The sequence below is a fragment of the Ursus arctos genome, unplaced genomic scaffold (assembly GCF_023065955.2).
Source record: "Ursus arctos isolate Adak ecotype North America unplaced genomic scaffold, UrsArc2.0 scaffold_22, whole genome shotgun sequence".
Taxonomy (NCBI): Eukaryota; Metazoa; Chordata; class Mammalia; order Carnivora; family Ursidae; genus Ursus; species Ursus arctos.
In genome coordinates, this window is record NW_026622897.1 from 61,480,375 (window position 1) to 61,507,229 (window position 26,855).

The 26,855-nt window shown below is 48.4% G+C and overlaps 4 protein-coding genes across 6 annotated transcripts in view; 1 reads left to right on the top strand and 3 right to left on the bottom strand.

The window, feature by feature from the left end:
- Window positions 1-3,008, bottom strand: part of DENND2B (DENN domain containing 2B) — a 165,713-nt gene extending 162,705 nt beyond the window's left edge. The window contains exons 1-2 of one of the 2 annotated variants that reach the window (XM_057316977.1): window positions 916-3,008; window positions 346-416 (exon numbers count right to left, since the gene is read on the bottom strand). In XM_057316977.1, coding sequence (XP_057172960.1) covers window positions 346-405 — 60 coding nt within the window. In that variant the 5' untranslated portion in view covers window positions 406-416; window positions 916-3,008. Of the gene's footprint in view, window positions 1-345; window positions 417-873 lie in introns of both variants that reach the window. The other variant, XM_057316978.1, reaches the window with a different exon arrangement.
- An 84-nt stretch (window positions 3,009-3,092) lies between these two features.
- On the top strand, window positions 3,093-10,195 carry AKIP1 (A-kinase interacting protein 1). Its single transcript, XM_026486128.4, has 6 exons — window positions 3,093-3,193; window positions 3,411-3,638; window positions 4,103-4,183; window positions 6,617-6,721; window positions 7,708-7,779; window positions 9,752-10,195. Exons 2-6 carry the CDS (start codon window positions 3,417-3,419, stop codon window positions 9,890-9,892), a joined length of 621 nt encoding a protein of 206 aa, XP_026341913.1. The 5' UTR covers window positions 3,093-3,193; window positions 3,411-3,416; the 3' UTR covers window positions 9,893-10,195.
- On the bottom strand, window positions 10,184-19,403 carry CUNH11orf16 (chromosome unknown C11orf16 homolog). Of its 2 annotated transcripts, XM_057316980.1 has the most exons (6): window positions 19,079-19,400; window positions 17,706-17,862; window positions 15,875-16,109; window positions 14,528-15,178; window positions 11,291-11,511; window positions 10,184-10,563 (listed from the first exon to the last, which is right to left on the bottom strand). In XM_057316980.1, exons 1-6 carry the CDS (start codon window positions 19,240-19,242, stop codon window positions 10,531-10,533), a joined length of 1,461 nt encoding a protein of 486 aa, XP_057172963.1. In that variant the 5' UTR covers window positions 19,243-19,400; the 3' UTR covers window positions 10,184-10,530. The 2 variants fall into 2 exon arrangements, with proteins under 2 accessions (XP_057172963.1, XP_026341910.2); XM_026486125.4 differs by having other exon boundaries at window positions 10,184-11,511; window positions 19,079-19,403.
- Window positions 19,404-22,664: 3,261 nt separating this feature from the next.
- Window positions 22,665-23,343, bottom strand: ASCL3 (achaete-scute family bHLH transcription factor 3). The gene has a single exon (XM_044379477.2). It carries the CDS (start codon window positions 23,341-23,343, stop codon window positions 22,798-22,800), a length of 546 nt encoding a protein of 181 aa, XP_044235412.1. The 3' UTR covers window positions 22,665-22,797.
- Between the last annotated feature and the right edge of the window lie 3,512 nt (window positions 23,344-26,855).

Here is a 26,855-nt window from a genome sequence, read left to right on the forward strand (position 1 = left end):
AAGACAGAAATCATGGAAGACTGACACCAATAGTTCGGTTTTCCATTGATGATCAGATATATTCCTGATCCTATGCCCTCCTTTTGCTGTTCCATTTCCAAGTCTCATCAGTGGCTTTAAGAAGTACCTGGCTTAGGGGCGCCTGGGTAGTTCAGTCAGTTAAGCATTGGACTCTTGATTTTAGCTCAGGTCGTGATCTCAGGGTCCTGAGATGGAGCCCCACGTCAGGTTCTGTGCTGAGTGCGGAGCCTGCTTAAGATTCTCTTTCCTTCTCCCTCTGACCCTCTCAGGTCTTCCTCTCTCTCTCTCTCTCTCAAACAAAACAAAACCCATTTAAAGAAGTACCTGGTTTGGGCTGTGTTTGATCCACAAAGGGCCTGACGGTAGGTCATGTTTCATCATCATTCCCAACGAATCTTAAAAAAGGGAAAAAGGATTCTATCACTCTGTGGTTTACAGTTCAAACCTTGAAATTATAAAAAAAAGACATGTATAAATATATTTATAAATATAAAAATAAATGCAAAGATTTAATTTCATGTCAGTCTTTAGGCTTTAGTGTCATTCTAAGCATCTTCTTTCTCATATATTTCTAAATGTTAAATTCTGGGAAAATTAGTTACAACTGAATATTCATTATATTCATTAAATTATGTAGGTAGATTTTTTTTTTAATCTGGCCTAACAGGGATCTATTTAAATAAAAAATTAAGTCAGTAAATTCAACAAATGTCTACTGAACACATATTACGTAACAAGCCCTGGATATTTGGGGACAAATTAGGAACAATTTCCACCTTCAAGGAGTTCATAAGCTGTTGGGGGAAAATGAACCATAACTACATATAATTTAAATCAGATTAAGATAAGTACCTCAACATTAAAAAAAAAAATCCATGGAAGCAGAGGTTGTACCTGGAAATAGCAGAAGATTTCAAAAAGTTGACTTGACAAAAAGAAAGTAATGCTTCAGCTGGAATGGAATTGGAGGTGGGAGGTAGTAATAGAATCCTGGCGAAGAAAGCCAAGTGACATGAGGTATGCAAGTAGTATCAGGTAAGGGAGAACATACGGGGAGACAAGGCTGAAGTCTGATTAAGATAATAGTATTAGCTAATACTTATCGAGCATTTACTATGTGCCAAGTACCATTCAAAGCACTTTATTTGTATTAATTTATTTGATCCTCACAACCTTATGAGGAACATTCTATTATTCCATTTTAACGATGACAAAACTGAGGTAGAGAACGGTTAAATAATCTGTTCAGTTACACAGACGCAGACAAATTATGGAGCCAGGATTTTGAAATACGTAAATAATAAAGGAAAAACAAACTGTCTTACCCCCCAACCATATTCATTATAAAAGCAGTTAACAGGTACTTTAAATATCTCTTCTCTTATTATTTCCTGGGCCACACTTCCAGACTTTGCTCAAATGCCTCCTTCTCTAAAAAGCTTTTCTTGATGCCCCCAACCGAACGATATTTCTTTCTCCTCTAAGCTTCATAACTCTTCGTATCAATCTTATAGCAACAGACTATGAACAAAATCTTAATATTTGGTTCCTAGCATTACAGATTTTATGTGCATCATTCTCTCTTTCTTATTCTGCTTTAGCCTGATTCACTGTCTATTCTCCCCAAGTCCTAGGACAGTGCTCGAAGCCTTAAAATGCTAGCTAAATCTGTGGAGCGCTTACTCTTTGCAAGACATTGTGCTAAGCATTTTCGAGGAATTCTCTCACAAAATCCTTACAGCAACCCTATTCCTGATTCACTGCATTCAATAGCTACTTTTAGCCCCTTCTGTGACAGATGAAATAACAGATGCACCTTAACCTCAGTAAGCAAAACAGATATGGCCCCCACTCTCAAGAAGCTCACAGTTCGGAGATTGGTACTCTTGGTAACCCTAAGTATCGAGAAGAGGAAAAGTGAGGTTCGAAGAAGTTAAGTTTAACTTGCTCGCCCAGAATCACACAGCGAAAAGTGGCAGAGTTGGAATTCGAACTCAGCTCTCCAGACTGGCTATTCGGGGCCCTGTGCGCCTAACCACTGTTCTTAAGGAGGCGTTTCATAAACATTACTGAAGGAAAAGTTTTAGAATACTTTTACACTACAATGAAAAATATCCCAAAGATAAGGAAGGTTTTACTCGATTTCCTTCCGTGGGAGGAGAGCAGGAACCGAGCAACAGTGCAGACGGCGGTGGCAGCAGTCTCCTGGGGTAGCCCAGCACCGCCGATCAAGCCATCTGCTGAGAAGACTCGCTCAGCATCGGACATTTCCCTGTGTCCCTCAAAGTGACTCCGCTGAGCCGTGTCCCTCCACGGGGTTCTTCCCGAACGTCAAGGCGCCGCTGCGCGCGGGGCGGTGTGGCCGAGTCACCGGCTCCACGGGCCACCAACCCGGAGGCGTGGAGGCCGGGAGCGCAAGCGAACGACGCACAGCTCCTTCCTTAAAAGTGCCGCAACTATCCTGGAAAGGTGGGTTCAACCCCCGCCCCCCCGCAGAAGAGGCTTCCTACACTGTGAGGCCCTACTTCCCACTGGACGTGAGGAAGCTGCCGGGAGGGGATTACGGGGCTCTACATACTACTCGGGCGCCCCTCTGGCCCTGAACAGCCGCCATCTGGCCGCGGGCGTCCCACGGCCCACAGCCGACCGCCCGAACTCTTCTCCAAGCGCCACCCTGGCAGCTGCACTGTTTGGCCTCGCCTACTCATCTCCTCAAACAAAAGGGTTTTCTACAACAGCGGCATCCCAAGATGTAAACCAGGCAGAAAGAGTCGCTTGGAGGCAGGTGTCTAATTCCCCTCATTTCTTAGGCCAACAGGAGACCACCCGACTTCACACCGAGGCCACCAGGTTTGGCGTTGGAGACGACCTGGAAGGGCGAGGCCCACAGCCCAGCGGCTCTTGGGACGGAGCAGACAGGCCACCCCCGCCGCCGGCTAGACTCCGGCCCTTAAGCCCCGCACGCCGCCAGGCCCCGCCCCTGCGCCCAGCAGTTAGCCCGGCAACCGGCGCGCAGGGGCCGCGGCCCGGACGCAGAAAGAAGGCGTGGCCGGCGCGGGCCACAGGCCCCGCCCCTCGCCAATGGCCTGCTGCGCCGGCGCCGGGTGCTCCAGACCTAGCCCTCGCTCTGTGCCACACTACGCTGAGCGCATGCGCCTAGAGAAGAGGGCCGGTGAGGGCCCCCCACCGAGGGGAGGGGGAGACGGAAATGGAGGGGATCTGCGCGGACCGGCTCGCCCCCAGCCGGGCGCCGGCTGAAGGGCGCGTTAGGGGTAGAGCCGGGGGCGGTGATCGCAGGGGAGGTCGAGGCTAGGGCTCCGACCCGCAGCTGGAGCAGGGTCGCGGCGGCCCGCTGACCCGCCGGTGTTTGTGTGTACGTGCCCGCGCAGGGAGACATGGAGAACTGTTTGGCGGCCGCGGCGCTGAACGGGGTGGACCGACGTGCCCTGCAGCGCACGGCTAGACTGGGTCAAGAAGTGCTGGAGCGGGCCAAGAGGAGGGCGGTGGACTGGCATTCGCGGGAGCTTCCCAAAAGCGGCGTGGGGTTCACTTCTCGGGAGCGGCCCTACCGAGAAAGACGGCCCGCAGCCGGCGCCCAGCGCCTTCTCCCGGGAGAGGTGAGGGCTCCTGTGCTGGGGGACCAGCCCGTTCGTTCGCTCCGGTGGCCTGCTGGCAACCCGGGCACGCCGAGCCCACGCCCCTGATTCAGCTTTGGCGGAAGCCCTAAGTAACGGGACAGTGAACAGAAAAGTCCTTTGAAAATTCTTGACATGACAGATTCTTCTTCTTGGGTAGTTTACGGTACCGCTAGTGCTCGGCCCTGGTTGGTGACTTTTTTAGAAAAGTTCTTACATGCTACCGTCCGATATTACAGGAAAGCTAGCTAACCTTTCTTTGTCCTGGATAAACTGCGTGTCTGTTTATTCCTTTTAGAGTGGAATTCTTTCTCAGTAAGATCTTCTTGTAGACTTAAACTTGCAGAGACTTTTCAGAAAGTAAAAAAGATGCTATTCCCAAATTGACTTCATTCTCCAGTAGGGAATACCAGATCTCACCTGTGATTTGCCGTTTATTCAAATAGAGAGAAGAAAGACAACCAACCCTAAGTGCTTCTTTCAGAACAATGGCAGAATTCATGGACTATACTTCAAGTCAGTGCGGGGTAAGTTGTGTAAGCCAAAGCATGCCCGATCCACCTGCAGATGGACCACAAAGTGGGTCTTTGTGGAATCGAAGGAGAATCTGGAGACTACCCGTTTAGTATGCCCCACCTTCCTGGTTAGCTTGTAAACAGGGATTTAAATGAGGTGATAAATCCAAGTTAGAATTTATTCAGCAGATACTTACTGAACGTCTAACTCTGTGGGTATTATTGAGGATATACCAGTGAACAAGCCACAAAAGGTCTCTGTCCTCCCTGTTGTTTTCAGACTAGTGGGGGGCGGGGAAGCTTATTTGCTGAATTCCGACAATCAAGTCCAGATATTAGGGATTTTTTAAACTTTGAACTGAACTAACGTTAAAAAATATTAGTAAGGTCGTTCTGAACTGGAACTGAGCCTTTCTGGTTTTCAAAATGTATTGAAACAAAAACGGAAACAAAATGCCTACACCAGAATTTAACCTCAGTTTCAAGTCCCCGATAGTGTAGTTTTTAATTATGTCCCTATGAGTTTGTATCACTTGTTGGCCACCAAGGTGGTCGTGTGGAACAGATACAGTGCCCTCATCAGAGGTGGTGTGGCTTGCTGGCAGGAGCAGCCTCCTGGGAATCAGACCCATGGTCTGCCACTCACTGGCTATAATGCCCTGGGCCAGGTAGTCCCACTCAGCCTACCTTCCCTGTCATAAAGTGAAGATCTCGAAAGCACTTTCCAGCCTTTAGAGTCTGTTTCTTTGGTTTCCACTGAGAGATGAACACCAGAAAATTGTCCTTAACTATAGCATGAGGGACATAAATGAGATTTTTGGTATCATTCATTGAAATGGGTGTACAAAGGTTTTAAAGGCCTTCTTCTCAAAACTACATGCTAAGGTCATCTTTAAGTACTTTGAGGGAATGGTGAAAGCAGGCCAGCCTGCATCCAGGGAAATCCCCTGTATGGAAGGTACTCTATTATCTGGGAGTTGCAGCTGACTCTGTGGTCTTGTTCAGCCTTTTTTTTTTTTTTTTTTTAAGATTTTATTTGTTTATTTGACAGAGAGAGACAGCCAGCAAGAGAGGGAACACAAGCAGGGGGAGTGGGCGAGGAAGAAGCAGGCTCCCAGCGGAGAAGCCTGATGTGGGGCTCGATCCCAGAATGCCAGGATCACACCCTGAGCCAAAGGCAGATGCTTAACGACTGAGCCACCCAGGCGCCCCTCTTTCAGCCTTAACATGATGTGATTCTTTTGTAGTTATAAAGGTGCTGGTCTACAAGGGAGAAGGAAGAGAATACCTTATTTCTGTCCTGTTTTTCATTTTCATATACTAAGATTTCAAAAAATCTCTAATCTCTCTACATCTTTTGTAAAATACCTATGACTCCAAGAACAGGATTCCAATCAATGAGATATGGTCCTGAGAATATTTTTATGTTATTCTGTTAAATGGCTTTAGAAAAATCCATAACTTCAGCTCTTCTGTGAAGAGATCAACTGAAACATTTTGATTCATGGTTCACTAAAAGGGATAACAATGGTCTTTGGTCTGAGGTTTAGCCAATTAGTGTGTTCTTCATTTCGATTTTCAGTCCATACTTCAGTTCAAGTGTCCACTCTGGAATGGAGTCTCAGAACCCTCAGGCTTTCTGGAGATAGAATTAAGAACAGTGTTCTGACTTTGCCTTTACAATTTTGAAGCAGCCCCAAAAATACATTATTAGACCTATGTCTGGAAGTGCTTTCCCCAGCTTCCCATTCTTTTGGTCTCATGCCTTAAACACTGTTCGTACACTATGTTCAAAACAAGCAGACTGGTGATATCCTTATCATTAGTCATAATCAGGGGCAAGTCTAAGGTTAACTTCGAAGGGGAGGAAGGAAGCAGACAAAAAAAAAATGTAACTGCTTTCTCATCCTTTAGATTATTCTTAAATTAGAGGCCTCTTCCTTCCCTCTGCACGGGGAGAACGGTTGCCTAGCTATTGAGTTTTTGTTACGTTTCCTGTCGTATCTCTAAATCTCAAGGAGATGCACCCCTCTTCCCTTGTCCTTGTCTGAGACTTGGACAATAACCATAGAACAGCTCATCAGAACTTGTGACGAGAGGAGATGGAAAGGCACATGTATTTGACATCAGGGCGAAGACGTTGTGAAAATTCTTTAACCTGGCAGAGAGCATGGTGGTGCCCAACTGTAGTTGGCCAGAGTTCTTGCCCTACAAAGGCAGCAGGTGGCAGCAAAGTCATGCCAAATGCAGTTTCCTCCTCTGCAGCCACTTCACGTGGGCTCAGATTCGTGTGCTGACTTCAGAGGCCTGTCAAGGGAGCAGGTTATTTACCTTCGCTCTGTTGCCTTCCTCTTAACCATACTTTCCCCAAGTAGTGGAGGTTTTTTTTTTGAAAATTTGACAAGACTATTTGCTTATCCAACATCTTTCACATTACTTCTGTAGAGATACTATTCATCTGTGCTGGAGGAAGGAGGGGCGGCCCACGTCTCTCGTTATCACAGAGGGAAGTCAGAGCTGCACTGGTGCTGGGACAGGGGGAATGCCCAGGTATGTATCCTCAGCTGTCCGCTCTGTGCCCTCAGCTCCCCCTCCCCCGCTTTTAACAGAATTCTTTTCCTAGAGTATTAGAAAATAAACTATTAGTATTAGTAATGAACCATTACAGGCCTCTCACTACAGACTTACCTGTCTTTTTCCACACGTTCTGGGGAAGATTCTACTTGTTGAACTGATGCACTAGGAATTCATTGTTGTTTTTGAAGAGAATAGGCCTGTTATTTTGTTTTGTTTTTTTCTTTCTAAACGCCCCCTAGTTATACTCAGAGATGGCAAACTTAAGTTCAGAATCGAATCCACAAGTTGGATTCCTGACTTCTCTGGCCTGTGGGTTTAGGGAAAGGATGGGAGAGTGGCCCCAGGGGTATGAGTGAGGGCTGGATGCACACTGGAAGGCCCCTCCTGTTTCCCTGGCCTGGGATGTGTGGAGTAACACCAGAGCCCGAAACCTGGGTTCCCTTTTCTGGCCTGACCCTAAGGGAGTTACATGTGGGCAAGAGTCATTCCTGTCCCTCCCGTTCCTTCCTATAAAATGTAAGTTGGTGCCTCTAAAGGGAATTCTGGTTTTCCCCGCTAGTACTGGGACTCCTGGGAGAAGCACAGAAGAGAATTCTATTTTCTGAGAGCCTGTTAAGTCTCAGTCACTCTTTTACTTTAAATCTCCAATCTAGTATCCCCATGTTGTAGACTAGGAAACTGAGGCTTAGAGAACTTAATTTGCCCATTTCAGTGAAGCAGGAGATAGGATTCAAATTCAGGTCTGACTCCAAAGCCCATAGAAATATAAAAAGCAATCACAGTAAACATCTGACTACAAATACCTCACAGAATTCACTAAAAGCCTTAACAACTTGGGAGACAACTTAGAAGAAACCGACAGAACAATTATTAGTTCCTAATAAAGTAAGAGAAAGTTCTCTTTACAATCCAGAAGTCGAAGTCTAGGCACTAATCAGGGTTTCTGCTTGTCTCTTCAGAGAAAAGACACCTCCCTCGGTCTTGGAGACTTCTGTCACGCGTCAGGGCGTGCTCTCGCAGCATCCCAGCATGTGAGTACAGACCTCCTAGTTCCGGGCTTCACGACCAGTGTCATTCCATGAACTAGTTGGGCTGGTTATAGGGTCCTTTGTACCAGATCTATGGTATTTTTAAGTTGGGGTGTTTCACTCTTGAGAAAAGTGTACACCATTTGGATTCAGTGTAAAATTGTGTTTTCCTCAGTATCCTTCCTTCACTTAAAGCTTAAGGGATACTTTTTGTGCCTGAACTCCTCGTTGTGGTTGGAAAGAATGTGAAGTATTCACATCGCAGCTCCTGCAGCTCAGCTGGGCTGGCCCTGGGTCCTGCTGGAATTCCACCATCTGTTCAAGCAGCAGGAGGGGCCTGACCCTCCTGCTTACAAAGTGAAAACCATTGCTGAAATTCTGAAACATATAAATTTGGTTAGATCGAGTTCCAGAACGTTTGAAGGGATTTGTCGTCATTTTCCACAAGTGTTTCTCTGTTAAAAACACAGTGATGAGTTTTTCATTTTTAGGGTAAAGAAGTACTCATTAGTTCATGAACCCAGGGAATTTTTGGGGACTTGGAAGGTCTGGAATTCGGAGGAAAGGAACTCCAGCATGTTGCTGCAATAGTTTGCTTAATCTTTGTTTGTATACAGTGCGGTACTAGCCAGCACTCAGAATATACTGGAGTTAGGAACAACTAAGAATGTTCTGCTTCTAGTACAAATATAAGTTAGGTTAAGACGCCTCCCGTACTTGCTGGATTTGGGTAATGCTAATCTTCCTGATATTCGTGGTATTGGAATCACGGATCCCAATCTCAGCCCGTGTTTCCTTTTATGTAGACAAATGAAGTATCCTTGGCTTTCTGCAATTCTGTTACGGTTGTATTTTCTGAAATCGACTTTTGTATACTTACACGGTTGAAGACCAATAAATAGTTGTGGCGTAGTCATTTACATTCACGTCAGTTACATGAGAAGACCAAATTTGCAATAACTGGGCATGAAAGGATAGAACATAAAGCAGCTTTGGAAAAAGTTGGCTTTAACTCTGTGCAAGGTGGAGGCGGGGAGGAAGTTTCATAAAAGTGTAAATATTACCACTTATTCCTCCCGGTAGAGTTTGCTGGCCAGTAATTTGTTGTTCTCCCCCCTGGGTGTGGTGGCAGAGATGACAGCTGCTGCCTGTGGCTCCTTCTGAGCATGGAGGAAGCACGTGGGGTGGGGGGCGGGGGGTTCCCAGCTGTGGGATAGCAGCTTCGGCTCTTAGGCTCTTTTCTGGTTTGCAACTTTGCGCTCTGCCATTTGAACTGAGACCCCTCCTCTGCCTGCACTTCTGCCCACTTCCCAGCCATGTGTCAAGTCTGTCCTTGGAGGACACTCTGTGCTCAGCACAGCTTTAAACACAAGGCTTTCCACTAACTCCAGCTTCCAGTGTTTCGCCTTGTAGGAGAACCAGTCCTCCAAGGGGGGCTTTGGCCAGCCAGCTGACTTGCTGCATGACGAAATGGAGTCCACTCATAGTATGCTCAGCTTTTGGAGAAAAGAATATTTCATCTTCCACATCATGAATTTAGCAAACAAAGCACAGTTAAAAAGATTCTCATTATTCCATGGTGCCTTGTCGTTACTGCTGATCTGTGTGCTGCTGTCTACCTTTGAGCCCCAAGACAATGATCATTCGCCTTTCTCTCTACCTAATTCTTCTCTTTCTGCCACGATCAGGACCCTTCCTGTTCGTATAGCATTCTAGCACTTGCCAGGTGTTTTCACGTACGTGCTTATTTGTGACGTAGGTATTACCACAGCTTTAGAAATAAGGAAACAAGCACAGGGAGACATTGAGACTTCCGTAAGTGACATTCCTATTGTCTGGCCAGGCCGAGCCTTGAAAGCAGGGCCTCGGTCTCCCAGCCCGGTGCTTCATCCCACTGCGCCCCTGGCACACAAGGTGGCCTGGTGGTGTCGTGACCTACAGTCTCTCAACAGCTAATACCTGTTTTTCCTTGCAGGCTGAGAACACCTCTAAGGACCTCTACATAGAAGTATATCCAGGGACCTATTCTGTCACTGTGGGTACAAATGACTTAACCAAGACTCAGGTGGTAGCAGTCGACTCGGGACAGAGTGTGGACTTGGTCTTCCCCGTATGATGTGGCCCATCATGGCTATCACATCACCTTTTTTTTTAAGTAGCAAGAAGAATAAAGTCACTGTATGATTCTTTTCATATTTACACAGTAATCCTGCTTTCAGGGCTGACTGTAGAGGGTCAGCCTTCCTGGGAACTGGAGTTTGTCTCCTTCAGTGCCTATTTTAACTTAAATGTCTAGAAGCCCCCACCCCCACTTTCTGCTGAAAGTCATAATGTAATAATGCTGTCCGAGTAGTTTTTAACTGCTTACTTTCCAGGTGAAGGCGAATTGTGATAATAAAGGGAGCGATTTGGAAATGAAGAGAGTTCGTTTTTATTGGCATGGAGAGGTGAGACAGTGTCGCTCGTGGGCAGCTGTAGGTTTATGAGAAGGCGACAGAGAGGCTGTGGAAGCGTTTGCCCAGAGCAGGCCAACCACGCCCTATGCTTCTGTGGAAGAGGCCCCCTGGAGCAGGCCCCCCAGGCCTCCCGCAGGACCGCCGGGGGGGGGACCGGACCGCCGGGCTCCTGTGCCCCTCAGCGCAGGTGCCTTCGCGCCACTCGTGTGCGGGCAAGTCTGTGCGTGAGGATGCGGCTGCTATGCGCCTGCCACGTGTGACCTACGCTCTGCCCCGGCCACCGCTTAGTAGCGCCGCCTCAGGTGGTCAGCACCACTGCTCTTCTAGCTTCCTGTAAGAGGAAAAGTCCTGAGGGTCTGATGCTGACTGTAATTTTAAGGATCAAAAGTCACTGATTTTAAAAAGTCCATGATGTGCCCTAAACTCCTCAGAGACGCCAGGCCAACAGCAGTGCTGTGTCGGCCAGTTCGGTTTTGCCTGGTAGTTCATCCCATTCTGAACATGACAGGTCCTTCCTCAGGACAAACGCCAGTGTTTTATGTGATGAGAACCAAGTTTTGAGTAGGGCTGTGTTAGCATTCCTAGTGAGGAACAGACTCCCACGGACGGAGGGCCTCGTCAAGCAGACCCATGCCCATGACCGTAGGGTCAAGTGTCACTTAAATGAGATCCTTGCCTCCGTAAGAAGCCTGTGATCAGCTCTGTGGGTTCTGTAAGCCTTCGGAAGTGGAATGCAAAATTGTGGGTGTGTGCATTTTCCTGAGAAGAGAGCGTGGGAGTTCTCATTCTCAAAAGGGGCACGAAGGGGGCGCCTGGGTGGCACAGCGGTTAAGCGTCTGCCTTCGGCTCAGGGCGTGATCCCGGCGTTCTGGGATCGAGCCCCATGTCAGGCTCCTCTGCTATGAGCCTGCTTCTTCCTCTCCCACTCCCCCTGCTTGTGTTCCCTCTCTCGCTGGCTGTCTCTATCTCTGTCGAATAAATAAATAAAATCTTCAAAAAGGGCACGAAGAACCACGTGAGGAGTCCTTAGGAGCCCCTTCCCAACCAGCCTGCTTTACCTGGCTCCTCAGGGCTCCCAGTCTGAGGGCATTCTGGTCTCTCCGGTGGGTTGCTGTTCCCTGACTCCATTTTCTGTGTTCACCGTCTTCTGGTGGGGTCTGTGGTGGCTTCACGCCACTTGCTTCCAGGACCAGCTCCTTCGTATTCCCCAGCACTACACTCTGTCCCCTTTGTTGTTTGTTGCCCCTCTTTTCTCTCCAGGTGGTTCCATGTCTTGTTCCTAAACCCCAAATTCAATGAGTTATGTTGCACGTGCCACCATGGGATTAGTCCTGATGACCGAAGTAGAACTATGTGAAGGATCCCAGAATCTAACTGGAAGCTCCTACCACTGCTCTCTATTTTTAAAGTGAAATAAAGGTTGTGTCATTTCTGGCCATTATGCTTTTTGGATAGGTTATATCTGATAACCACATTTGGAATTAGGTGGGAGAAGGTATCAGACACAATTTCCAGAACAGCAAAGGTAGCCAACTGCCACCTGTCAAAGGAGCTTAGAGATCACCCTGGTCATGGGGCGCCTGGGTGGCACAGCGGTTAAGCGTCTGCCTTCGGCTCAGGGCGTGATCCCGGTGTTCTGGGATCGAGCCCCACATCGGGCTCCTCCGCTGAGAGCCTGCTTCTTCCTCTCCCACTCCCCCTGCTTGTGTTCCCTCTCTCACTGGCTGTCTCTATCTCTGTCAAATAAATAAATAAAATCTTTAAAAAAAAAAAAATCACACTGGTCACAAAGAAGAGGTAGTAAGCTGGGGGCGGTTTAAGAGGTTGGGTGTGAGGCGAAACAAAATAATGGGAGATGTGACTCCCTGGGGAGTAAGAAAACAACCTGAAAAGGAGGGACTACTTTACAGGAATCCATCGCTTCCTGGCTTTTAAACTACAGATTGAATCCTGATTCAGTCATAAGCTTAGGAGGAGAGCAAAGGAACTGCGGGCAGCCAGCAGCCTGGCCTTTCTAGAAGGGGATCAAACAGGAACTTGAGAGTAACAAAAAGCGTGGAGGGCAGAGGGACCCACACCAGAGGATGCCCGTGAGGCAGAGCCTAAGACTGACCGTCAGACATCAGTATTTGAGCATTTAGGAGAAGCAAAGCAGCACGTTTCCCTAAAAGCAGACGAAATCTGGAGGGGGAGGAAAGGAAAGCTCTGGTGTTTGCCATTGTTTCCAAGCTGGTGCACACCTGGTTTTCTGCGCCTCAGCCTCACTAGTCAGCTGCGGCACCCAACGCCCCATCTGCGACAAGAGCCGGGGATGGCCCCTTTCTCCACACTCTAACTCAAGTGTATTCTCCACAGCTTTGGGCTTGGGGCCTGGCAGAGGGCAGGCACAGGAATCCTCATGGTTCAGCTCTAAGAATTAACCTTTGCCTGGAGCATAACAAATGATTTAGTACCTAAGGGAAAACCAGACCAAGTACCTGAAGGTACCATATTTATCTTCTTTATGGACAATTACTAGAATTTTGTGGGGCGGGGTGGGGGGGAACAAAACTTTAGATCTGTTTAAATGTGATGGGGAGAGCGACTGAATGTGGGTGGCTGGTCAGTGGAGGGAGAACAAAGCAGTGTACGCTTAGGGAAAATAGGTGTGGACTTAACCAGGTTTGGAACCAGTCTAGATGGAATGCTGGGGAGCAAAGCTATAGCACTGGGAACACAGAGCTGGTGCCCAAATCCTGTGTGACCACCATAGTCCCTCTGGTTACCCCACTGGCGTTGCCCCCCTGAGGCCGGGCCTGGTGCTTCTCTGTTGCTCCCTACAAACTCCTGTCTACAGGCTAGGTACAGCTTTTCTTTCTCCAGCCTGCTGAAGCAGGAGGCAGTGGAAGCTATGGCGAATTTAGCATGAAAACTTAGCGTGGGCACCATTTTCTTTATAGTATCGCCTGAAGGGAGGATGTATCTGAGAGGAACAGTTGTTTCCAAGTAGCTTCTTCCAGCACGTCTCACAGCCTCTCACTGTGAGATCCATGACCCATCTTCCAGAAGCCCAAGAGCCTGCCCCGCTCTATATTTTCAATACAAAGTCTCCTGTCAGAGGGGAGGAGGAGCTCAGCTGCACATAGCTGGCTTCTTGTTCCTCTAGTTTTCTCCCTGGGGCAGGGGAAAATCCCACAGCTGGAAAGCCAAGGAAGGTCTAGAACACTCCTAGAGAGTACGACAGCAGCCAACTTATATCCATTCCCACCCACACCCCCAAAGCTCAGGGGTCCAGGAGTCACCAAGAAAGTCTCTCTGTGTAGAAACAATTTCTCAACTTTTTGGAACTGAAGACCAATGAAGTTCTTTCCCCTGGGGCAAGAGTGAAATCCTCGTGGGCTACGAGGTCCCTCAGCTGTCCTGGAAACAGGGCAGTGGCTTCAAATAGGGACCCACAGTGGGTCCCAATGTGGGTGGTGTCTGGAGATCTTTCAGCCCTTAGCAGTGGTACTCTAAGCACACAGCCTCCCTGCCCCGGACTGAATGTTCATTTAGTTCACTCAGTGTTCAGTTAGTGACCCCCAGGCCCCAGGAATCTAGTCTAGGGCTGGGCTTATCCCAGCCCCCTCTGCCAGCTGACAGGCTTCTGCTCTTTCTGGGCCCCGCTGGGAGTCTAGATAAGACAGGCATAAGGCATGTCAGTGATACACGGCTTCTAAGCCCGTAAGGGCGTCACATGGTTCCCAGCTCAAGGTGAAGATGGGGATGGCTGCGGATTGACAGGAACACTGCCTCCCCTTCTCGTAAGGAGTGAGCAGCATGATGCAGTGCTTCTACCCACTCGGATTTACTAAGGGGACCATTGGAGAGTAGGGCCTGATGACCAATGAATGTTTAAAGACCAGTTGTTGTGTCTCTCTGGGCACTGAAGACACTAATCAGCACCTGAGGCATTTTGACTATTCAGCTAGAGAAAAATCAAGGGCTCCAAGAAAAAAGGTGGGGGTGGGGGAGGGTGGCAAAAACAGACAATGGCAGCACCCTCTCCCTAGAGACTAGTGAAGAAGGAGAAGACTACTGTTAGACAGGGATGCAGACCTTTGCATGAAGATCAGCCCATCTTCTCCTACCGGGTTTTACCGCTCAAATGGAAACCTACTATTTCCCTTTTATCACAGCCTCCCCTTCCACATGGCCACACTCCCAAGTGTGACTTCCAATCCCAACACAGTGGACCCGTGCATGAGATTCCTAAGAGACACGTGGTAGGGAAGGGAACAGGGCCGTCAGCCCTGCCTTAAAGAAGGTACACCTACCTGGCTTCCCAGGATGTGGCTCAGACCCATTTCTCCTCCAGTACCTCCACTCAGGCTGGCAGAGGCCACCCTGCCTCCTCGGGGACTTCTCAAGAAGGATGGGGTCTGTGTTGACTGTGCTGTCCACCATCAGCCTCTGGGGGAGGCCCATCTGCAGCTCATTCTCCAAATCCTCTTCAGAAGAAGAGGAAGAGGAAGAAGAAGAAACCCCCAGGGGAGCTCGCACTGTTCCTCCCTCTTTTTCAGGACCCTCTAGGGGCAAACGTGCTGCGGGCCTCAGTTCCACCTCTGGATGTTCTTTGGCTGTGACCCCTGAGGCCCTGGCTAGAGGCCACCAGATAGGTCCAGCCAAGGGGCAACAGCAGAGGCAGCCCTGGCCCAGCAGTTGGCAGCAGGCCTGGGAGACGCAGGGAGGACACAGGAACGGAGCGCCCAGAGAAAGCCCAGTGGTGACATGTCCAGTGGCTGGTCCCAGCAGACAGCAGCAAGGGGCCCAAAGGAGGGGGCTGGGGTGCTCCTTGATTAAAGGCTTGTGCAGCCTCTCCACAGCCTTCTTCCAGACAGCGGGGGGCACCCACCTGACCCCACCTCGAGGCACAGTAGCTGTCTTGCCATTCCAGAAGTGAACAGTAATTTCTTCTTCTTTTGATGCTATGTAACAGAAAGAGCAACATTTTCTTACAATTACCTCTTCTATACCATGGGACAAGGTTTCTCCTAGCCCTCAAAGCAAACCTCAGGGTGGCCCCCTGCTCCTTGTCCTCCTCCAGTGCACCTCTCCATGGACAGCCTGCCGGGAACATTCCTGCACCCGCTCCATATTTACTGCCACTTCCCGGTGCACTGGCATGTACCTCCTGGTTTCGATTTTCATGGGGGAAGAGGAGAAGCCTCCTCCTGTCATTCTGGAAATCGCAATGATACTGACTGCTGGGCCCTGCAGAAGGGGACTGTCCCAGTCTGTGGATAACTTGATGGGGGACCAGTCATGAGTACTGGTGCGACCCCAGTTTAACCCCATCACACAACAGGTTAGCGAACCCACAAAGACATAATAGTTTTAGGCTATTTTGCCCTGATGAAAGGTAATTTATCATCCGAAAGCTATGATTTGTGTATCTGTTGCCACACCCAGGATTAAGCTGCAAGTGAGGGGGGCAAGGATTTCTTTCTTTCTTTATTCCTTTTCCTTCCTTCCTTCCTTCCTTCCTTCCTTCCTTCCTTCCTTCCTTCCTTCCTTCCTTCCTTCACCTCTAAGATCCTCAGCTCACCTCTAAGACACCTCTTGCTCTCTCCTACCAGCCTGGCTCCCCCTGGGGACCGCCAGGTCAGAGCAGCTTTACTTACCTCTCTGGGGGTCTCTTGCCTCCGGGGCCAAGAGAACGGTGCCAGGGCCATACCGCTGTCGGTCTGGCTCCCAGGGTGCAAGCACCTTGTCCCCAGGTCGCAGTGAGCGTTCAGTGGATGGCAAGAACTGAATGACGTCATCTTCTAAGACCACATTCTGCCTCTGGGCTGGCAGCTTTGGGTCTGTGATGAGGGGAACCTCAAATTCCACAAGCAGGCCTCCCCGTCTCTCCAGCTGAGAAAAGAAAACACAATAAGATCTGGCGTGCGGAAGTGTAACAGGGAGCCCCGTGGTTCCCCGCAATGCCCTGCAACCAGGCCCAGGGCCTTCCTTACAAACAGTGAGGGCGCTCTAGAGAAGGGACAGGGACAGATGCTGTTAGAGCTGATTGTGGCGGAGACAGACAAGCTGCAGTGTGGACGCTCTTCCCTTGACCTCTTTTTGCCATGGGCAACTCTTGTGTATCACTTTCCGCCCTTCCTTTCCCGTTCTCCTCCTCTTCCTGTTTTTCTTTGCTCCTCTATATATTTGGCCTGCAATTCCCAGGGATAACCTGGGTCCTTTGGATCTTTCTCCAGTGCACTCCCCCTCCTCCCAGCACTTCTGAAAAGTGTTGTCCCTGCGTCCAAGACCAACCAGGGATATGTATTCACCCACAGGCCCAGCGTGAGCTGTGGCCTAAGGTGAGGGCAGCCTTCAGCACTACAAGGAGGAGAGGTCTGGCTAAGCAAATGAACATCGTAAAAGAGAGGGCAGGAGAAGTCTTTAAGCTAATTAAAATTTTGAGAACTCCATATGATTTGAAAGAGAAATAAAATCTGGTTACAAATTACTTTAATCACTAGACAGCCTATTATTGGAGCAAAACACTGCTAATATTTCATTTGAAGTCACATATTAGTTCCTTGAAAATGACAAAATAACTTTTGAATGGAAATTCTAGAATTCATTTTTTTGAAATTCACACTAGTCTTCTCTCCATGAATCCATAGTCACAATGTCTGACTCTAAGAAGAAGAGAAAAACTCCAAAGAAGGAAGTAGCCATGGAAGTAAAGCGCAGGCCTGGCTCCTCGCATGTGGGGGACCAGGCTTCCGTGTGTTCAGGCAGAAACATGCATGTGGGCATGTTTTATTTCTCTTCCCCTTAGGCTGGTGCCCATCATTCAACACACTGAATTTTCCTGAACAGAGCACTTTTTACTGTCAATTTTTTTCACTGTCACAAGTTCAGTTCTATCCCTCTCTCAAATGCATCTGATACAATCCTAACCCCTAGTACCTCAGGTTGTGACCTTTTTTGGAAATAGGATCATTGCAGATATAATTAGTTAAGACAAAGTCATACTAGGCTGAGTAGGGTGGGTGCCTCACCCAATGACTAATGTTCCTATAGAAAGGGGAAATTTGGACACAGACATGCACAGGGGGAAGATACCATGTGAAGGTGGGGCAAAGATTGGGGTGACGCTTCTATAAGCCAAGGAGCACCACAGATGGTCAGCAAGCCACCGCAAGTTAGTCAGGGAAGGCGTGTAGAATAGATTCTCCCTCACGACCCTCAAAAGAACCAACGTGCCAACACCTGTCAGTTCAGTCCCCAGAACTGAGAGACAATACACTTCTGTTCTTTAAGTCCCCCCGTTTGTGCTACCCTGTTACACAGCCCTAGCAAACTAATACACTCACCGCCATTACATTTCCCTTCTAGAACCTGGCCATGAAAGCTGTGCACTTATCCAAGAAACTGTCCTGCTGGGCACACAGCTGAGGCATAGCAGGTATGACAGGGCCACCCCGAGGAGTGCGCTGGGAGATGTGAGGAACTTGCCTCTGGAGCAGCCTTTATCTGAGCCCGGTAATAAAAGCCATCTGGTCCCCTTCTTGCCAGGACCCAGGTGTCAGCAGCAGCTCCGACTCTTCTCAACCAGCCAGGCCCCTGCCATGCTGAGTCAGCAATGTGGAGACACGGGTGGTAAGATGCATATCTGGGAAAAAGCAAATGGAATTAGGGAATGGAGAAGACCGAGCCCTAAAAACATTAAGAACTGCATTTCACAGATCTGAGCAGCACCGCAGCGTGCATATGACATGGAAGGCTGTGTGGAACAGAAATCCATGTAGAAAGTGGCTGATGATCTGTGACTTCCAGTAAGACAAGGAAAACTGCTGGAAGGGGCAGAAGGAGAGGACAGTGAAGGGAACTATCATTTGGGGATTGAGAATTGCTTCAAGGTCATTAAAACGAGATTAGCCTGGATATATTCAAGTGAATTAATGCTGGTTCTGAGACTGAACAGCGGACCAGGAAAGAGCACTGGGGAGGTAAATCCAAAGGCAGGGTGTGGGAATCCAGGATGAGGCAAGCATGTTTGGATGGCACCAAAGGAGTAACATGGGAAGGATGCTTGGTGCTATGGGGTCAGAAGAGAGGAGGAAGTGTTTGAGCAGGGGAAGCACAGAGGAGGGCGCTAAGGGGCTGAGAAACAGGAAAAAGGAGAAGCTACTCCTGGAGAGGTTTGTGGACAGGGCCAAACCGGGGGTGCAGTGTTGGGGGAGGTTATTGAGTCAGGGTTTGGGTTACTGAAGAAACTTTACTTTGTGGACAACCCTGGAGGCAGGGAAGCTGAACTCTGGCTTTGAATGAAGACGGTCACATAGGTGAACCCAGAAAGCGGGCTCTTAAGGGTTCAAGCTGGCATGTCCCTAACCTGGGCACGGACACAAGTGAGTCCCTGGGACTGACACCACTTGTATATGCTTGAGAGCTGAGCTTCCTTTCCTTCTGCAATCACACTAGACAGCCCACCCAGGATTCGGTTCCGGAAGGGCCAGGATCACTGAGGGTTACTGAAGGAACCTGAGGCGGTGCCCGGAGCCCTCGTCTTAGCTGTCGGTTGCAGAAGCCCTAATTTCTCCTGCGGTGCAGGGCTAGTCTTGCAGTTGATGGTGAAAACGAGCTAGAAGCTCTCTAACTGGTGATGCCTGACTGCCTTCTCTACACGTGCCAACTCTGACATCGGCCACCTTGCCACACGGCGCTACGAGGAGCACGGTTTAGACGGGAGCGATGGAACACCACGAGCAAATCATGGCCCACACCTGAAGAACCCGTTCAGCCTTCCCAGGAAGCAGCGGGTCCCCCCCGCGGTACACCGTCGAGCGCCAAGAACAGAGAGGAACGAGAGGGGCCGAGACTAGTACCTGGTGAGCGGGTTGTGCCGGGTGAGCCGGGTGCTTGGATGGCAAAGCGGCGGGGCAAGGAGAGCTCCCGGGGAGGCAGCGCCCGTCCAGGAAGGGGGCTTCAGGGTCGCGGCCGCGCCGCGGTATTTGGGCGAAGGCGTGCCAGGCCTTGCAGAGGATTCCATGGCCTTGGGAGGAGAAATCACGCGAGAACAAGCGCCGCGGTTCCCGAGCGGCCGCCCCAGCCCCGCGGAGGACGCCTGGCCGACGACGCTCAGCTCTGCTCGCGCAGCCGCCGGCGGTTCTCTGCATCCTGCCCTGCGGACCTCAGCGCACGAGACCCGGAGGGGCTGAAGGAGCAGTGCTGTGACTTGACAGAAAGCCGGCGTGGAATCCGCGGCAGCCTGCTGGCTGCGTGCTCACGTCACCACGGCGCTCCAGCTGTGTCTCGGGAGGTAACACGGGGCAAGCACCTGGCTGATCTGTGGCTCAGTATACCTGTTCCCGCCTCCCCAGTTGTAGGGACTCCCAGGGATAGAACAGAACTTCCCTTCACAAGGATGGCTGGCCTACCCCTGGTGACAAGCTGACCCCTACTCTTTTTTTTTTTTTTTAAGATTTTATTTATTTGACAGAGAGACAGCCAGCGAGAGAGGGAACACAAGCAGGGGGAGTGGGAGAGGAAGAAGCAGGCTCATAGTGGAGGAGCCCGATGTGGGGCTCGATCCTATAACACCGGGATCACGCCCTGAGCCGAAGGCAGACGCTTAACCGCTGTGCCACCCAGGCGCCCCAGACCCCTCATCTAAGCCAGACTCCCTTCCTAATCCAGTGACCTCCAGGACTAACTCTAGCCCCAGCTGAGATCCCAGGGTCATGTCCTCCACAGACCCGTTCAGACGCGACAGCTGCCCCCCGCGGGGCCCAAGATCACACTCCGCTGCCCCCGCCCACCAGAGCTCGGTTAGCGTCTGCCCCTGCCCAAGTCCACAGGTCGGACCCCAAGGGGACTTACCCACAGCCCCAAATTCCTCCACCTCAGCCTTCTGACAGTTGGGGCTCAGGGCCTCAGCCCGACTGACTCCTGGTTGCCAGGCACGTTGCCATGGCTGCGAGCCAGCAGGAGCGCTGTGGACTGAGTGGGCTGAGCATGTGCAGAGAGGTGGCAGGGGCCTTGGGAGGCGTGGGCAGGGCAAGGGGGCAAGGGTTTCTCCGGGGAAACAGGGACAGGGGGTACTGGAGAGAAGGGTCACCGCAGCCTCAGTTCCCCGAAGCTCAGGCTTCCCCACAGCTAGAAGAGACAGTCACGGTGGGAAGCCCTCATGAATCCCAGGGGAGTCTGGTGAGGGAGGGGGCTGCCCCTACAGAGACTGAGGGCTACTGATCTGCCTCCATCCTGTGCAGACAGGAGGCTGGGTCCAGTGAGCCACTGGCTGGCTGACGGACTCTAGGATAGAATTTGTCTGTAGTTTAAGGCAAAACCACCAGAGGTGTGGGTATGTTTGTCTGTAACAGACAGGACCCCGCAAAGGAGCAGAGATGTGGCGACCACTTGGGGGTGATGGGAGTGGACATTGGTGACCAAGGGAACAGAAGTCTGGACTCTGCTGTCATTTGAACATCCATGGGACAGGACGTCCTGCTCCGGGGATGGGTAAGCATGGGTGTGTTCCCCAGCCTCCCCAATGAGAATAAATCTCAGGACTTGTGTTGGGAGTCCTGGGTATATACTCTCTCTTTCCTCTTATACATAAATGAGAAAGTACATGGTTCTGGGAGCCTCTGACTGCCTTTTGGGGACACTGAAGCTATTCCCAGAGAAAGGGATGATAGAAACAAAACAGGTTCTCAGTGACATTGTGGAGCCCTGCCTGAAGGCAGCCCTAGAGCTAGATGCTTCAGTTAGGCGAACTTGTACTGATTATACAAATTTGGATTGGATTTTTCTCTTACTTGCAACCAAAAGATGACTGCCCTCCCAGAGCCTAACTTTGCAGTTATGTCAGGAGAGTGACTGTTGCTAAGGATCACACATGTAAAGGCTGAGAGTTATTTGGTGCGGAAAGTTAGAGTCCAAGAAAGACCAACGGAGTCTCTGGCAGTGAAAGAAGGATATCTGAATAAGATGGGTGGGATTTCAATGATGGAGGGAAATAGGAGAACATTCCAGTGTAGGAGGCAAGAGCTAAGAGAGAAAGATGCACTTACAAGATTGCTTTTCTCTTTTGGAGAAAATAGACTATCATGAGAAAATCAAGGTGTGACAGATTGATGGGAGCTTTGAAAACCAGGCAGATAAATGTAAACAACATGGTAGTCAAAAGGAAGACGTCATGGGGTTTGAGCAATGAAGTGACATGAAATGCTCTAAGAAAAAACATCAGAGTGAGAATGTAGCCAGTCAAGACTAGACCCCAGAAGGCCAGGAGGAGACTCTTAAGAGTGACCCAGGTAAGACGTGACAGGATTGGAATAGGAAAATAGTAACACCAAATATTTACCCATAACATCTACCTGATATGAGGCTCTTTGCTGGTTGCTAGGAATATAGAAGGAATAAGACTGGTCCCTGTCTACTGAAGAGATAGATGTGTGATACAGTGTGTAAAGATAGTAGGATAGGAACTGCAAGGAAATATGTGTACAAAATAAAGGAACACGTAATGGCTGGAATGGGAAGACTTCATAGAGGTGACAGTGGAGATGAATGTGCTAGGGTGTGGGATGTCCTGACTGGGCTTGGTGATTGATGGGACCCGGGAGTTAAGGGAGAAGGAAGAGCTGACACAGTCATGGGAATGGAAATAGAGACATTTTGAAGGCAGTCTCCAAGATATGGGGCAGTGACTGTCCTTCCTCGAGGTGAAGGACAGGTGTGGCCCCTGTACATTTTCTGGCCAGGAGAACCTGCAGAATGGTGATGCTATGGACAATACAAGATTAATAATAATAATAACGGTTATGAATACTTGTGTGTCAGGCATTGTTAATTCTCCTAGTAAACATATGGGGGAATAGTTGCTGTTGTTATTATTATTCTCATTCTCTGGACGAAGAACTGAGACATGGAGAGGAGAGAGCAGAGTCGTAGTTCAAACTGAGGCAGTTTGATTCCAAGACTCCACAGCCTTCTTAACCCCTCGACTGAGCTGCCTGAAAAGTCTTCTGCATACAGGAAAAAGATGACTCCAAAATAATTTCAAATGACAATGAGATTTTGTTAGCTAGCTTTGCCTCCACCCTGGGTCACTCTCCATCACGACATGGGTAAGGTATAGATGTACAGATTTCCTGTCAACCCCAAATTATAATAATGAGAACTACCACACTTTGACAAACCAAGGGAGGTTCATTGTGATCGCTTAGCACGAAGTGTTTGCAAAGGGCAGTACAAGCATTGACTACTCATTGGTCAGACTTCACAATACTTTTGTGAGGGTTTCTCACAGCTGAGCCCCTGGCCAAGTGTGTGAGAAGGGCAAGGTGAGGGGTATAGAGAATCCTGGGGACCCCTGCTCCCCTAAAGTTCTTGAAAGAAATCACCAAAGCTTAAGACGCATCTTCTCAATCCCCATAAGATCACGTTTAGTACACCCGAACCCTGGTAGGAAACACCCAGCAAAGCCGGACATTTGAGCTGTTACCTCCCTGTGCAGAAGTTACGTTTAGGAAAAACTAGTGAATAATGCTGTAATAAAACCGTTTTGTGAAATTATTTGTTTCTTTTCAGAAACGCTAAATCAAATGATTCTAAAAATGGGGTCAGTGTGGCAGCTGGTGACTGCCATTATGGAGGAAGCTTTCCCAGGGTTATTCTTGGTCTCAGCCTTATCAGGGTGCAGAAGAGACTGCAGGTAATTAATATACTTGATGGCAGCTCTGAGGGTCTCCACTTTGCTGAGTCGCTTCTCCAAGTACTCCTCTGGTAGGTGATGTCGGAGCTGGGCGTAGCCTTCATTGACACACTTCACTCGCTGCCTTTCCCGCTCATTCCTTTTGCGGATGAAAGCCGGCCCATAGGAGTATTCACACCTTCTATAATTTGGATAAGGCATTGGGAAGGAGAAGGGGCAGGGTTCACCATAATTCTCCATGATCAGGGAATCGCTGGGAAAGGGCAGCAATGGCAGGTCTTCAGGGTAAGGGGACGGCACCGGGGCCTCAGGGTACAGGTGGAAAGTGACCATGGGGTCCAGATAGAAGGACCTGGTCAGTGGCAAGTGGGCAGAATCCGAGAAGGCAGGCAGTTTTTCTGGCAGATTACAGAAGCTTCGATTGTCCATCATTTCCTCTTTAGCCTGGAAGCATAACCAAGTTTATTAATTTGGCCAGATCGAAAGAGAGTAGATATCATCCACTTTCTCAGCGATCAATGTTTTCAAAGCCTTTTCTGCTTTGATGAATCATTTCTGAGCTCATTCTGAAAATGATGTGGGGTTACAATACTCTGTGGGTAATAAGAAGGAGGATTCTTTTGGCGATACAGAGAAACAGCATTAAATAACATTGACTCACTTTGCGAGAAAGTTACCCCCTTTCAACTCTTTTCAGTTCTGGTGATTACAAAGATACAGCTTTAGTCTTGTAAGAGTGTGTCTTCCACACTCCTAGAATGCTTTCTGATCTTCCTCAGATGGAAGTCTCCAACAAATGATACAATATAGCTAGAATTTAATAATGGTTTGCTGTTAATTTCTACTAATTGTGAGTTATCCTGATTTCACACTCAGGGCAGTGATATAACATTTCTTTTAAAAATACATCTACTTGAGGGGCACCTGGGTGGCACAGCGGTTAAGCGTCTGCCTTCGGCTCAGGGCGTGATCCCAGCGTTCTGGGATCGAGCCCCACATCAGGCTCCTCCGCTACGAGCCTGCTTCTTCCTCTCCCACTCCCCCTGCTTGTGTTCCCTCTCTCGCTGGCTGTCTCTATCTCTATCAAATAAATAAATAAATAAATAAAATCTTAAAAAAAAAAAGAAAAGAAATACATCTACTTGAGTGAAAATTGTCACTTAAAGAAAAATAGTAAGGGAATAACAGTACAGGTGGAACACTGATAACGAAGGCCATGAAAGTTCATGCAAATAATTAAAGTTTGGGAAACACTGAAATACCGCAATATTCAAATACATGTTGGAGACATTACAAAGGAGTTAATGATCATGCAGCCTCATGGGCATAGCCTTCTTAAATAATACCTGATATGCCAGAGGCAGAACCAAAAATAAAAATAAGAAAAGAATCTTTTGCTCTTAAAAATTCACTTTAAGAACCTTTAAGAAATTCCCCAAACTTCAAACATAGTCAATTTATATAGTTTTACTTACACAGAACTTTAAATATACTGAATGAAGTGCATCTGTATTTAGGTTTTGTCTTTTTTTCCCCACCTGACATAAGGATAAAACATGACACCCCGAGAGGTCACACACTAAGACAGTCCTTTTTTCTGATTAGGTCTTCATGCACCTCATTGATTAAGCCACCATTACTTTTTGCCTTTGACTATAATAATAAAACCACAACAGATTTTACAGGGATATTGCAGTTTAACCAGTTAACTGGGAGGCAGGGTAGTGCTGTAGGAAAAAGGCATTCTTCTTTCAGTTATAACACCCTTGAGTTTCAATCTTGGCTTTGCCCCTTCCTTCCTGTGTGTCCTTAGGCAAGTTTCTTAACCTTTCTGAGCTTCACATTTTTCCTAGGATCAAAAGAGGTATTAATTATTCTGCAGGGTGGTTGTGAGGATAAAATGAAAAACAAAACAAAACAAAACAAAACAACCAAACAAACCTTAATGTACAGGCGTTAGTTCTTTTCCTCTTTCTTTACAGATAAATATTTGTGCAGCGTTCTTTCTAAATTGCACCTTACAGAAAAACCTGGCTTATATTTTCCCTAACACTAGAAAGTCAAACACTGATGTATGCAAAGCATATTTGTTGAGAGAGGACTATACTTAAAATGGAAAAGCAACATGAACTCTGCCTGTGAGCCTCCAGAAACGAGGGAAATATGACTTTCTGTTCATTCCTCGGGGTGTGGTTTTTTCAACATTTCTGAGAATGAGGGCTTGACCTCTATGCTTGGCATGGGTAGAGACGAAGAGGCCACTGTCCTCCCCCAGCCCTGTTTCTGAGCAAGATCTGATCACACGGCCACTTGCTTCTCTACGTGAGCATAGCGCAACCTGCAGCCCGCGCCATGGAATGCGTGGAGCACCCTCTAAGCACCAGAATTCAAGGGCGACGAAGTGTATTCCTTTCAAGCGTGAAAAAGCCTGTCCTATCTAGTGTGGCTGCTGAGAGACAAAAAAGACTATGGGATCAGAAGGGGCAGCATGCGATGCGGGACGGGTTGTGGTGGGGTGGGTGGGAGGTGGAGAGTGCTATAAGGAGTCATGGTGAACACCCTGGAAAGGAGTCAAGAAATACCAGGGAAAGCTCTTCCTAATAGGGGGTTGGGGATGGGGTGGGGAAAGAGATAAATGTGAAAGGTGCAATTAAAAATCAAAGCAGGGGCACCTGGGTGGCTCAGTCAGTTAAGCGTCTGCCTTCAGCTCAGGTCACGCATGATTCCAGGGTCCTCGGACGGAGTCCATGTCAGGCTCCCTGCTTCTCCCTCTCCCCACTGCTCTTGCCCTCTCTCTTTCAAATAAATAAATAAAATCTTTAAAAATATATATAAAAATCAAAACAAAGGAACAAGAAATTAAAGATTCCAAATTACTGACCAAATAGCCTAAAATAATTAAAACAAAAATCTCTGGAAGATTAAAAACTAGCCAAGATTCTGTCACAAATGAAAAGTTGCTGAGAGAAGAGTTAGGAAATTCCCAAGGCAGGAATTCCAGAGGGTAAGAGACCGAGAACATGTATGGCAGAGGCTACAAAGTGACGGCACAGTGGGTATGGAGCCTGTGTGCCTACATTCTGAGAACAGCAGAGCCCTACAGCTGCCTGCGGCTAAGAAGCCAGTCCCAGCACAACAGAGTATTAAAACGCAAAGCAGATGTCAGCAAAGCCAGTCACACACAAGAATTCTTTAGGTATGTTTTTATCCTGACAGATCATTTTAACGTCTTAAACCCTGACCCAGATGAAATCTGAGTAATTTATCTATGCCACAGGTACTTAAAAGTTTCTAGGCTTTAAGTAGACAATGCATAATTCTTGGGGAAAAAAAGCTTAGCGTCTCTGTAGACACACTGATGAGTTTTTTTATTGAGCATTTCCCAAAAGTTCACCAATCAGTGTAGCAGCATTTAAATATGATCATCTTTTATTCAAAGAAAATTTAATCACAACAGAATAGAGTGATAGAATGAAAAATGCAGTAAAGAAGTGGACCAAGATAGGAAGCCTAGTGGAGGATGGAAGTGTTTGTAGAAATTGAATACAAGTTTTTAAAAGAAAGCAACACAGACTATTGGTGCTGGGGGTCTGCAGCTCCAGATATATGCACAGCTAACAAACGTACCTATTTTGGGAAAATCTCAGATATCTGTCTTCTGGGAAATAAGTGATGAGGTCTTAAGGTTTTTTTTTTTTTTAATTCATTTGTCAGGGGGGTGGGGGAGAGCACAAGCAGGGGCAGCAGCAGGCAGAGGGAGAAGCAGGCTCGCTGTTAAGCAAGGAGCCAGATGCAGGACTCGATCCCAGGGTCCTGGGATCTTGACCTGAGCCAAAGGCAGACGCTTAACTGACCGAGCCACCCAGGCATTCCAATGATGAGGTCTTGATGATAAAATCCTAAAAGATTCTGGCAGTGCCGCTGAGCACAACAACTTCAACTTT